Raw genomic sequence first — 13,366 nt, 5'->3', positions numbered from 1 at the left:
AGTGGCCAATTAGCCTCAAGTCTTACTCTCGAGGAGACCTCCTCCTGAGGAGCTACTCCTGCCTTTTGGCAGCTCTGCGCGCTCGTGCATCGAGAAGAGGCTCCTCCTCTTCGTCCTCTTCACCCATGGAAGCTTCTAGAGGTTCTGAAGGCCCTGGCTGAATCCCCGTCTCTGGCACCACATCTTCTCCAGCCTCCTCACTGTCCGACTCGAGCGCCAGCTGCACAGGCTGCTGGCGCAGCACCACACCAGCCTCCTCGCTGTCGGAATCAGCTACTAGCTGCACAGGCCGCTGACGGGCCACAACATTATGTCAACGGACTGTCGGTGAGATCGGGACGGTGTGAGGAGGGCGGGCGGGCCCCGTTTACTCAGGGACGCAGGTATGCCTCGACTTACAACAGTCCGTTTAGTGACCGTTCAAAGTTATAGCGGCATTGAAAAAAAAAGGGATGACCGTTTTTCACACTTTTATGACCATAATTCGGACCTTGGCCAATGATTCGTATTTACCACGGCCCCGGATCGTGTGATTCCCTTTTGTGGCCTTCTGATGAGCAAAGTCAGTTGGGGGGGCAACGGGGGGAGGGACCAGGTTCACTTAACACCCGTGTTAACTAATTTAACCGCTGTGGTGTTTCACTTAACAACGGTGGCAAGGAAGGTCGTAAAACGGGGCAAAATTCACTTAGCAAAACTTTCACTTAGCAGGAGGTCTTCTAGTCCAACCCCCTGCTTAGGCAGGGAAGTAAGAGATATATTATGCCCATTTTATGGATGGGGCGTTAACAGAGTGAGGCTGTCTTCTCACTGTAGCTGTGTGCACCACCGATTAGCCAATGTTTTCCCTGCGTCAGAGATCGTCTCTTGCCTTCCCTTCGGCACAAATGGGTTGTTCTTCCTTATCTCCCAGCAGCTGTGTGTTCAGGACTGTTGTGTTGTGTACCACTCAAGCTTGTTGTTTTCTTGCGTGGCCAGACCCCAAGCGCGCTAACAAAAAGCTCTTTTGTGACGGATGCCACCGACAGCTGCCAATCCGGTTTCAAGGAAAACAAGAGTTTTGCCTGACCTTCTTCGTCATTTTTTTTTTTTTTTTGAAAACAGACTTCACATTTTCGCCACTGTTGCACAAGCTAGAAGCGTGTGTGTGTGTGTGTTTGTGTGTCAAAACTACGCAACCGCCCACGCAACACCGCACCGGCTTTGCATACACTGGAGACACAACAGCTGGCTTGCTTTAACGTGAAACACAACTCACACCCCCGGCTTAGTTGGAACGGAAACGATCCCCCAATCATTGCAGGGGATCGTTTCCAATTGGAGGGAAATTCCCAACTCACACCCCAATTGGGGGGTAATCGCAAGAACCCCCCCCCCCCAAAAGAGCCTCCTTGGCTGCAGGCAGTCTATCGCAAAAGCCCAACCCCAAGAGCAAAAGCCAGCGAATGCAAGAGAACAAACGATTTATTACAATTTTCTTTTTACAAAAATTTCTTTTAAAAAATTATTATTTCAGGCGTATAAATACCGAACATCGATCCTTTTGGACAAAACAGGAAGATTTCAGTTTAAAAATATCAGTAGTATTGAAAATGGCAAGTGGAAAATATCGGTTTAAATCAAGAGGTTTTTTTTTTTTTCAAACACTGCCACTTTAAGGGGTGTGGACCTCAACTCCCAGAATTCCCCAGGCTGGCTTGGGAATTCTGGGAGTTGAAGTCCACACACCCCTTAAAGTAGCCAAGCTTGAAAACACTTTAGCAGGAAATAGGTCTTTAAGGCACTTTCTTATTATTGCAATAATTCCGTCAAACATCGATCATCTCTAGTTTAAATTCAGAAGAAACAAACATGATTTGTCCCATTTTTTTTTTAATGCTAGCATAGACTTCTGTAATTGGCTGCCCTCCTGGGTTTAAAAGAATTACAGTCCCTATCACCCCCACCCGGCCATCTTTTGCTGTTTTTCATTTTTTTTTTTTGCAAAACATTCTATCCTGAAAATTCTAAAAATTAGGAAAGGGCACCACCTGGTGGTAAAATTACATTTCTCTATTTTAGCCCGTTTTAGCAACTGTTTTGACCCCAAATCAAAACCAGATTGCAAGATCTAGATCTCCGATCTAGAGCAGGATTATGCCGATTTGAATCGGAGGGGCGCCACAGCAAAGTTAGCAAAACTTTGCTTGCTTAAGAGATGCAATTTTTTTTGTACCTCTAAGCCCAAATCTCCACAGGCCAAAAACAACCTGCCTTTTTTCCATACCCAAAAGGAGCAAAAAAAAATCTCAGAACCTATATTGGTCCACACCGGAACATCGATATACCTGCTTAATTTTATCCCAAAACTGAATTTCTGGAAGTAGAAAGTCTTGCAGACTGTATATATTTTGAACTCTGTGAGGTAGTTTGTTTTAAATAACTCCCGAAGGGGGGGAAACTGAGGCACACAGCACTAAGTTGTTCCTTGATCCGGAAGGTAGCAAAGAACTGAAAAAAAAAAAATATTTCCTACCTCTCCCACTTTTCCACTTGGAAGCTTCCAGAGGTTTTTTAAAATAACTCCCGAAGGGGGAAACTGAGGCACACAGCAAACTTTTGTCCCTTGACTGGGAAGGTAGCAAAGAACTGAAAAAAAATATCTCCTACCTCTCCCGATTTCCCCACTTGAAAAGTTCCAGAGTCCAATCTTAGCCGGTGGAACTCAGCGCCACAAGGTGTGGTAATGAATGCCCTCTCTGATGGCTCAATTAACAAGAATTTGATAAATTAATAAAGGGAGGAGGAAGCGCACTGCACGTTGTTTCAATGAAGCACGGCTACTGACAAACAGTAAGCCACTTCCTGGGTGGAGAAAATCTGGCTGGCTGTTATTAAGACAATTTAATGAGGAGAAAAACAGCCTAGCCTGCGGTGATCCATTAAATATATTTTTTTAAAATGGCGGGATTTTTCCCCCTCAATTCACCCTCCCCCGACAATTTTCACACCACACATTGAAGGATTTCTGCTGAGAAACGCCAGGTTGGGGGCAGAGGGTGTGTGAGCGACCCACAGCTTCAGAAACATCACCCCATTAAAGATTCATAGTCGATGTACCAAGAAACCTGCCCATTTTGGGGCTTTACGCCCGATATTGGCCATTTCTGGGGCTCGTTCCCTGCTCGACTAACAATAGAGACAGTCTCGTGTTTGCTTTTCCCCATCACTAAGACGGACACCTGTCTGGCTTTGTTGATAAGCGGCAGAGTGACCGTCATACGCTGGTGAGGTTTCGTGGGGCTCTCGGCGAAGATGACGTCCTTATCCCCCTCTAGGCCGGCCGAGGATGGGAAGAGAGAGGCGGTATGTCCGTCGGTGCCCATTCCCAGGATAACCAGGTCGAAGCTGGAGTTGGCCACCAAGGCCCCGATCTCGTTGGCGTACAACTCCGGCCCTCGGTCCTCTTCCACGCAAAGTCGACGGTTGAGATGTACCGGCATCGGATGGATGTTGAAATAAGGAATCCGGATATGTTGGAGTAAGTGCTGGTGCAAGTGGCCGAAATTCGATTCCGGATCGGCGAGCGGGACGCAGCGCTCGTCCACCATCCATAAGTGAGTCTGCTTCCACGGGAAGCCGTAACAATGCCTGCTGAGTTGCCTGAACAAGACCAAGGGGCTCGAGCCGCCGGAAAGCGCCAAGTGGAATTCTCCGCGCCTCCGGATGGTGTCGAGCGCCGCGGTTTCTATGTCGGATGCCAGACGGCCAATGAGGTCGTCTGCCCAGGCGGTAACCAACCGGCTCTCTCGAAAGGTGGAAAGCAGGGTCTGAAATCTGTCGGCGGTGTGTTTATCCTCGGGATCGATCACCTCCAGCGTCTCTCTTGCTATGAAAGCCACTTCCTTGCCGACCATCTCGAAATCTAACAGGTTCCCGTTTTCTGGGCCTCCAGGATACAGGCGGGGCGATTCGTGGCTCAGGTGATCCAGCAACGGGGACCAAAACGCCCACGAAGCCAGCAAGTTCTCCGTGGTGATGAAGGATTCCTTTTTCCCATGGTAGATCGCCGAGAGCAGGAAGGAATAAGCGTCCCGCTGGGCTGCAGGGACATAGACGTGATAATCGGAGAGACTTTGCCCCCAAAGGCGCAGCTGCGGGTGATCCCGGAACTCTTTCCAGGCGCCGCGGGGCATGGCTGGCTTAAAGAGATTGCGGCTGACTAGGATCGTGGGTGAGTTCAGCTTTCCGTGCACAATGGAGAAGACGATCTGTTTCGGCTTGCAGTGGCTGCGTTCGGCCTCCCAGGCGCTCTCGGTCTGGATGCAGTGCGCCTGGTTTTTGAACAGGATGCGGACGTAGCTGGCCCGTTCGTCGAGGACTTTGCCGGACGTCAGGACGAATGGTACCCCTTCCCAGCGTAGGTTGTCCAAATGAACCAGCACCCCTAAAATGATAGAAAACGGGTGGCTACTGACCCATAGATGCACATCTTCCCCGCCAAGGCAGGGAAGACCAGGTGCACGGGAGTTATAGATTAGCCTCAAAAATTAACCACAGCTGATGAACCGCACCATAATTTTTCCAGGCAGAAACCACCATTTTGCTCAACTGACCCCAAACTCTCCAAACTACAAACCCCATCATCCCCAACCAACAACTCCATTCGCTGCCTATCAAGGACTGTACCTATGTCTCTATAGGGCTGTGAATGGCGTTGCCATAAGATAAGGAGGGAAGAGTCAAATTCGAATTCCTACTTGTCTCCATCCATCCTTGAGCCAGAAAGCTCCATGAGCAATTGGCGGTCTGATCAGGAGCTCGGCGCCTACCTTATAAGGTTGTTGTGATGCTCGAGAAAATTCTGGCCCTTGCCAGAAACTTGGTTTTTCCCCTCTGCTGGCACTCTCAAAATAAGAGGAAGGTGACACCCGACCCCACCCCCTGCCTTGGGTGTCAAGATTTTACCTGCAAACGTTGGCGTCTTGGTGAAAAAGTCCTGCCCCTTCTGAAGCTCCTCCCTCACGTGGGCGCCGTACGCCTCGTACTGGCCAATCACGGCGCTGTTTTTTTCCAAGCTTCGCAAGCAGGAGAAAGCCCCAAGTTTGCTCCGGAGGACTTCTTCCGAGTTGGTGAGGTTGGCCGGCAGCTCCATGGCGAGAGACATCAGGATTTCGGTGAGATGGTTCTGGTGCATGTCGCGAAGGACCCCGTACTGTTCGTAAAACTCGGTGCGATCTGGGCGAAGAAGGAACAGCAGCCGTGAGAAGCCTCCCAGAGCCAAAATTATGTCGAGATGAATCGATTAATCTATCGATGAATCTGCAGAATTAAATGCTTGCCGCGCTTAGGCGACCGTCGGCAAAATTATTCGACCCGCTTAAGCAGGCAAGGAAACATTATTCACCCCACCCCCCCTAGCTGTCATCCCAGATGATTCTTTGGCCTCTCACCAGAGGTGGGATTCAGCCGGTTCGTGCATACCGGTAGCAGTGACTGCGAGTAGGCCCGCCCACCCGCCTGGATGTAATGCCGTCCTATTTAGCCACGTTTTCGAGACCGGCCACATGCGTGGAAGGCATGCGTGCGAGCAAAGCACATGCGCGGAAGGCCGGGTGCATGTGCGGATGGCGTGCACGCAAAGCGAGCGTGCGCACGGCGAATCGGTGGATAGAATATTGGAAACCCACCGCTGCTCTGCGCCCTAGTGAGGGATCACCTGGTGGCCTCCTGTTCAAAGGACTACAGTACCGGGGGCCCATTCCTACTTAGCCTTTGGGAACCCCAAAGGTCATCTAGCTCAGTAAAGACTGAGAAACGAGTCAGGGGAGTTAAGACTCTCCTGGTGCTGCAGTGTCCTACAGGCAAGGACGAGAAAATCATTTTTGCTTTGACTGCTTCGTACTACACCAGGAAGAAAAAAAGGTGCGATTTTTATGCTCAACTAGTTTTTCCAACTCAAAGAAAAAGGAAAAACATTTTAAGGGCCGGTACTGCATGCAAACGCCCGGCCCATTTTCTAGAAACGAGCCCTCGCACGAGCAAAACCGGTGTGCAACGCTCCAAGAATTTCCTCCTTGTTCCTCGGCCAGGGGAAAAAAAAAAAACCTGGAATTTGCCAAGCTTAAAATGATTATTTTAGGAAACAGACGATTGTCGCTTTTAATAACATAATGTGTTGCTGGCACCGTGCGCAGCCCAGGCGCATTTCTGAGGCTGCAGAAAAAAAGGAAGCTAACATCAGGTGAGTGCTGGGTGCCGGGTGTGGGAACACAGCAGCGTTGTGAGTTTTAGCCACAACAGTGACTTTCCGAGGTTTCTCAAGCTATTTCTCCATGGACGACTTTCTGTGTGCACAATGAAGGCGCATTATCATTCAGCCGCGGCTCTTCCTGTGTAATTAAGGTTAAGTCACTAGTCCTCATCATTTTTAATAAAGGACTGATTTCCACAATCACACAGGATATCCTCTCACGGACTCAGGCCACTGGAATTCCAATCGATCGTGGAAAGCAACCGGCATGCATAAAATAAAATAAAAAAGGCGATCAAATAAAAAAACACGGGACTTGTTTTCGCAGCTTTTGTCGTCGGGGAGTTCTTTTGGGCTGCTAAAAAAGATTATTCCTAGATTGAGAGAAAATAATAATAAAAAAAGTTTAATTGATGACCCGAAACTGCAGGTACTTAACTTAAATAAAAAAAAAAAAAATGAAATTAAGTTGAAAACTTAAGGGAATTTCAATGTGGAAAGCCCGAACTGTCCGGAAGAAAAAAATAAATAAATTGGAAATCAGGATTGCTTGTGGAGAATTTGTTTACATTAATAATAAAACCGTAAGTCTACCTCTCTCTGATTCTTCCTCCCAACCAGGGGTGAAATCCAGCAGGTTCTGGAGAACCGGTAGCGGAAATTTTGAGTAGTTCGGAGAACCGGCAAATACCACCTCTGGCTGGTCTCAGAGGGAGGTGGGAACGGAGATTTTGCAATATTCTTCCCCTGGAGTGGGGTGGGAATGGAGATTTTGCAGTCTCCTTCCCCTGCCACGCCCACCAAGCCACGCCCACAGAACCGGTAGTAAAAAAAAATTGGATTTCACCACCGCTCCCAACCCAAACTCACGCTGACGTACTTTTGACATCCACGGTCTCTTTCAGAACAATTTCCACCCGCTCCACGTGATGGCGGTTCCAGACTGGATCCAATTTTTCTCGGTTTTGATTCCGGAAAGGTAAAATGTGAGCCACTGCCTTCAAGAGGGGGAAAAGAAGGGGAAAAAATTATAGAAACCCCCATTTTTTGGGGGGGGAAATAAAAACATACCGGAGGCCCCTCTCTCTTGTAGAGCTGTGATGGTGAACCTATGGCACAGAGCCCTCTCTGTGGGCACGCGCATCGTGGCCAATAGGGCGCCGGAGCCCTGAAATCGGCCTGAAAATCGGCCTGAAAATGGCCCCCAAACAGCCTTAAAACGGCCCCCAAAACACCCAAAATCGACAAAAAAACAGACAAGTGCACGCTGGCCACCTGGTCTTCAGATTTCCAGTGGTCCGGTGCACCCGAAGACCAGCTGACCGGAATGCATGCACGTGCCGGAAACCCGAAGACCAGCTGACTGGCACGGACATGAGCGCCGACCAGCTGAACTTTGGGTTTCCGGCACACGCATGCGTTCCAGTTTGGGCACTTGGTGCCAAAAAGGTTCGCCATCCCTGTTCTAGGGGGTCTTGCCAACAAATTGTGCCAAAGTTCTAAGAGACCCAGCTCCGATCCATTTCGCGATTCAATTAAATTGGAGATCTCATCCAATCCTCAATTAAATTGGAGATCTCATCCAATCCTCAATTAAATCGGAGATCTCATCCAATCCTCAATTAAATCGGAGATCTCATCCAATCCTCAATTAAATCGATGATTTAATCATATCAGAGCCCCAAATTGTGGATTAGGTCTTTATCAATAAAAGTTGCATTTGGTTCAATCCAGGCAGTTGTGGATGAAATTTGGAGGACCAAAAGTTAGCCGAGTGGTTTCCTAACTCCCCCATCAGAAATATACCTAATTGGATCCCGATGAATTAGGAGCTTTATTCAAACATTCGGGGAAGCTAAGTTTCTCCATCAGAGGTAGTCCTCGATTTACGACCGCAATCGAGCCCAACATTTCTGTTGCTAAGCGAGGCGTTCGTTAAATGAGCTTTCTCAACCTTTCTTGCCACGGTTGTTAACTGAGTCACCGCCGTTGTTCAGTTAGCAACCCTGGTTGTTAAGTGAATCCGGCTTCCCGTCAGAAGGTTGCAAAAGGCTGAGAGTTTGGAAGAAGCACCGATTCAAATGGGATTACAAAATACCGTTATGGCTGGATCTTGGTCATATCATGTGGAATACAAATATGTCACTCGGGGGGGGGGGTTTATATAAAGAAGTTCTTTTTACAGATGCGGGCAGATGGCAACTGAAGACATTAGAAACGCTGTTGGAAGAGGGAATTAACTTATCTTGGTTACAGTATAATCAACTTCAATTGAGATGGAAAGAGGACCAAAAAAACTGGTATAATGATGCATGAAGAAGAACTGGTTAGACATATAAAAGAGAAAGGCCCAATGCATATTAAAAGGGTTTATAATGTTTTGCTAGAAAGGGATTCAGAAACTGAATTGGTTAAAGATTGTATGATAAAGTGGGCACAAAATTTTGCAGAACCAGTGATGTTGGAAACATGGGAAAATATATGGGTTCAGAATGTTAAATTTACACAGTCGCAGAATTTGAGGGAAAATTTTTATAAAATGTTTTATAGGTGGCATTTAGATCCTAAGAAATTATCGTGTATGTATCCTAATGTTCAACCAAAATGCTGGAGATGTGATTGCCTAGATGCCACATATTATCATATGTGGTGGACTTGTAAGAAAGTGAAGGCTTTTTGGATAAAAGTTTGGTGGGTTATGCAGAATGTTTTAAAGAAAAAAATTCAGTTTTCTCCACAACTGTTTTTATTGGGTATAGTTAAGGGTTTCACTTTGGGTGAAACAAAGCTGATATTGTATATGATTACAGCAGCGAGATTACTGATAGGTCAATATTGGAAAAATGATGCTATGCCCACTATTGAAGAATGGACTTTGAAGATGGCCAGTTTTGCAGAGATGGCGAATATTTCAGCATATTTAAAAGACCGAACTCAAGAGTCTTATGTATGGGAGTGGAAAAAGTGGATAGATTATGTGCAGAATAAATATCAAACTAGGAAATATCAGATAGCTTTTAACTGAAAGTATTATATAGGGATAGAATAATTGAATTTTGTGAAGCTGTGAAAAATATACAGGGGATGGAGGGGTTCAAGTTTTATAAAAAGGGGATTTTGATTTGGATTATATTTTGTGGAAGTCCGGGGGGGGAGGGGAGGGCTAGGGGGGGTCAGGGAGGGTTGGGGGGGGAAATTGGGGAGAAAATGTAATTGTAAAACTTTTTCAATTAAAAAAAAAAAAAAAGAAGGTTGCGAAAGGCGTGACCCCAGGATGCTGCGGACGTTGTAAATACGAGACAGTGTCCAAGCGTCCAAATTTTGATCGCATAACCATAGGGATGCTGCAATGGTTGTAAGTGTAAAACATGGTCATAGATATGAATTAGTTGCCAAGCATCTGAATTTTTGTCCCATGATCCTGGGGATGCTGGAAATGTAACTGAAAAATGGACATCGGTCGCTTTTCTCAGTGCTGTTGCAACTTTGAATGCTCATTAAGTGAACTGTTGTAAGTCGAGGACTACCTCTACAAACAAAAATCTATGTATGTGTTTGGAGAAAAGAGAAAACTCTTTTAAGTTATTCAGAAAATGTCAAGCTTTTGTAGCGTTTTTCCATTATCTATGCTCAACAAACCCCTCCCTTTCATCCTAAATGCACTCTGCACGTACTCAGAGGCCCAGCTTTCTTTAGGTTTCTACAGCAGTGGAAATCTCAATTTTTGGGCCCTCCAGAAAGCCAAATTATCCGGTAATATCCTTCCATCCCTGTCTGCAGGGGCGGGTTTCAAAATCCACCGTTACCGGTTCGCTCGTGGGCATGCACACACTCGCGCATGCGCAGAAGCGTCCGGGCAGGTGGGCGGAGCCTCCCATCGCCGCCGCTACCGATTCGCCCGATCCAGTACGAACCGGTAGCAACCCACCACTGGCCATCTGCTAAGATTCCCTGCCTTGCAGAACAACGGATCCTTCTCAAACCGGGGGGAGGAGAGGGGGGAAAAACTGGGGAGTGAAAATTGCATGTCTCGCTGCCGGCTTATCAAATTAAAAGCCTCGTGCGGGGAAATTTTGGCAGCCAAGCAGAGATGGGAGGCCGAGACGAGGAAAAAATAAAATAAAATAAAAAAAAAAACACCTTACTCAACAAAACTGAAGTGACAACCTTGGATTCCTGGCAGGGCGGTTTGGTTTCCCGTTCTGTCTTTTTGCGCACTCACTCCCTGACACACTCTCCCGCACACAACTGCAGCAGGTTAGCTCGCCAGCGTGGGGAGTTAACCCCAAATTAAATAAAACCACCCACATTTTTCCTACTCTAAGAAGGTCAAAAAAAGACATTGACCACTTGTCTGGCATGGTATAGGATTTCCTGCTCGAGCAGGGGGCTGGATTAGAAGACCTCTAAGGTCCCTTCCAACTCTGTTTATTCTGTTCTGTTCTTCTCCCATTTCCAACCCAATTCTCTTCCTTTCCTTGTGGCACGGCCTCTCTTCATTCCCAACCCAAAGGCAGCGGCCCGTTCGGTTTCGTGCAAACCTCGGTGTGCCCATTTGTCATTGTCACCACTCCTGCGGGTTGGTTCCCGATTTGCTTCCGGGTCCAATTCAAGGCGTTGATTGTCACCTTTAAGTCCTTCATGGCTTGGGACCTGGCTATCTGAGGGACCTTCTCTTGCCAGTTACATCCACCTGACCCACCAGAGTGGGGAGGCAAGGAATGTTGTGGGTCCCATCCCCTAAGGAGGTATATCTGGCGGGACCTAAAAGAAGGGCCTTCTCTGTGATGGCTCCCTCCCTCTGGAACAACATCCCTGCAGAAATTACACCAGGGGTGTGAAACCCGACTGCATCGAGGGCCGCATCAGGGTTGTGTTTGACTTCGGAGAGGGGCTGGGGGGGGGCATGGCCAGCTCAATGTCATTCGTGTCGGGGGCACCTGTGGTGGCCTGGGGGGGATCCTCCTGCAGCCCTCTGCTAGTGAAAATGGAGCCTGGGAGGGCTGTGCGTGGTCCACCTGAGCTCCGTTTTCACTGGCTAAGCCACTGCGGGCCGGTCCTTCGCTATTTCCAGAGGGACCCCGCAGGCCAGATCTAAGTACCCCCGCAGCCCGGATCCAGCCTTGAGTTTGACATCCCTAAATTAGACTGACACTTTTTGGAAGGCCCTGAAAATGTGAGCCCATTAAATGGCTAGTATGAGTGTGTGTTGTCGCCAGGGTGGGGAGATATTATTTTATTATTATTATTATTTCTTTTATATTGTGTTTGTATTTCCTGTAAGTTGCCTTGAGCAAGCAGTCGGCAATCTCAATTGCCCAAATAAATAAATACCCATTAAAACCTCTTAACCACCCTACGAGGACCTCTGGTTGGGGATGATGGGCGCTGAACTCGCAACGCCTTTAGATATCTCCGCCAGTCACCCCTCTTAAAAAGTGACAACACAGTGGCTGTGTTCCCTGCCAATCAAATCAGGATCCCTCCTCTCTTCCATCCAGATCAGTGGTGGGTTGCTCCCGGTTTGGTCCGGTTCTTGCGAACCGGTAGTAAAAGCAGCGGGAGGCTCCGCCCACCCGGCCGGACATCATCAAAAACAATCTGCGCATATGCAGAAGCTTCCTGCACAGTCCCGTTGCGAACCGGTTGTAAAGGTAAGTAAAACCCATCCCTGATCCAGATGTTGCGGTGGATAATTCAAACCCTGTTAAGATTCTCCTCACCTGCTTCCCCAGGTAATGATCCACCCGGTATATCTCCTCTTCACGGAAGACGGTGGCGAGCTCGTCTGCCAGTTGTTGAGCCGACAATAAATCATGACCAAAAGGTTTCTCCAGCACCACACGTAACCAGGCGCCGGAAGGCGGCCTGCAGCTGCTGTTAATATGCCGGGCAATTTCGGCGTAGGCGAACGGTGGCACGGACAGGTAAAAGATACGGCCGGTTTCCACAAGTTCCTCCTGAGCCAGGCTGGTTTTAATGCCCTGGTTGAGACTGGCGTAGTCTTCCTCTCCTTTAAGTTGGTGGTACTCCGTTAATTTCAAGAACTGGTCCTTTAGCATGGCGCATCTGTTGGGGGCCACCTCCGGCGAGCAGGCCAGGTTTTTCAAGGGATCATACATCAGCTTTCGCCCCACGTCGAGTTCCTTTTGAGAGGCCCCATAGAAAGTGAACGTGTGCCCGTTCGACACTTCGTCGACGTAAAGCTGGAACAAGCTTTGCCACAGGTATTTTTTGGCTAAATCTCCAGTGGCGCCCAGAAGGATGACAGAAACGTGGCCCTGCGATTCCCTGGTTTCGGTGGGGAAAATGCCCCAAAGCAAAATTATGGCGAGGGTCTCTTTAAAAAGCATCTTGGAAGCGGCGTCAGACTGGAAAGAAAGGGAAGGAATGGAACGTGAAGTCTTTTTCAAAAGTCAGGGGGAAAAACCAGAATTTGCGCCTTTGGCCCGTAAGGCTTCGGACTGTTTCAATATCAACTTTGTACCCCATGAGGCAACTCTACGATTTCACATCGCTGCTCACTGCACTCACAAACTCTTTTAGGAATGGACATAGCAGGATTATCACTGCTTCGCTGCTTATATTCTTTTTTTTTTTAATTAAAATTTGCTTCCTCGACTTATGACCACAATGGAGCCCAAAATTTCTGTCGTTAAACGCGGCAGTTAAGTGAGTTTTGCCCCATTTTAAAACCTTGCCACAATGGTTAAGTAAATCATTGCAGTTGTTAACTTAGTAACAACTGGTTGTTAAGTGAATCTGGCTTCCCCATTGACTTGGCTGGTCAGAAGGTCGCAAAAGGGATGTCAGCGCTTCAACGCTGGCATAGAGAGAGAGAGAGAGATAAGCTCTGAACTTTTGCCTGCTAAATCCCTTTGAAGTCGGGTTGTCGTGGAAATGAAGAGGGGGAGGAACATTCCTGGGAAATGACGAGACAAGAAGTCTGAAGAATGACTTGGAAGATAGCCAATGAGAAGCAGAGATTTGGGGATCGGAAAGGGAGGGATTGGGGGGCAAAAGGTCAGTCTTGTCCGCATTAAGTCATGATCCGGTTTCCTAAATAGGAAACATAGAGCTGGGGCGGGTGGGCAGATCCACCAACGATTTACAAAATCGGTTCTCCCGAACCGG

At 47.9% G+C, this 13,366-nt stretch overlaps 1 protein-coding gene across 1 annotated transcript; it reads right to left on the bottom strand.

Annotated features, from left to right (window-relative positions):
• Positions 1-1,459: 1,459 nt before the first annotated feature.
• H6PD (hexose-6-phosphate dehydrogenase/glucose 1-dehydrogenase) lies at positions 1,460-12,588 on the bottom strand. The gene is made up of 4 exons (XM_070956171.1): positions 11,956-12,588; positions 7,113-7,230; positions 4,948-5,217; positions 1,460-4,426 (listed from the first exon to the last, which is right to left on the bottom strand). Exons 1-4 carry the CDS (start codon positions 12,583-12,585, stop codon positions 3,069-3,071), a joined length of 2,376 nt encoding a protein of 791 aa, XP_070812272.1. The 5' UTR covers positions 12,586-12,588; the 3' UTR covers positions 1,460-3,068.
• Positions 12,589-13,366: the final 778 nt, after the last annotated feature.

The sequence above is a fragment of the Pituophis catenifer genome, unplaced genomic scaffold, assembly GCF_029215685.1.
Source record: "Pituophis catenifer annectens isolate HBS135680 unplaced genomic scaffold, rPitCat1.0.hap2 SCAF_18, whole genome shotgun sequence".
Taxonomy (NCBI): domain Eukaryota; kingdom Metazoa; phylum Chordata; class Lepidosauria; order Squamata; family Colubridae; genus Pituophis; species Pituophis catenifer.
The sequence above is the reverse complement of the archived record's forward strand: the minus strand, read 5'-3'. Positions and strand labels throughout refer to the sequence as shown.

Coding starts and splice junctions, on each gene's coding strand:
- H6PD (XM_070956171.1), bottom strand. CDS start 12,585: ATGCTTTTTAAAGAGACCCTCGCCATAATTTTGCTTTGGGGCATTTTC. Junction 5,218..7,112: donor AGAGACCGTGGATGTCAAAA/GTACGTCAGCGT, acceptor TTCTTCGCCCAG/ATCGCACCGAGTTTTACGAA. Junction 4,427..4,947: donor CAAGACGCCAACGTTTGCAG/GTAAAATCTTGA, acceptor CTATCATTTTAG/GGGTGCTGGTTCATTTGGAC.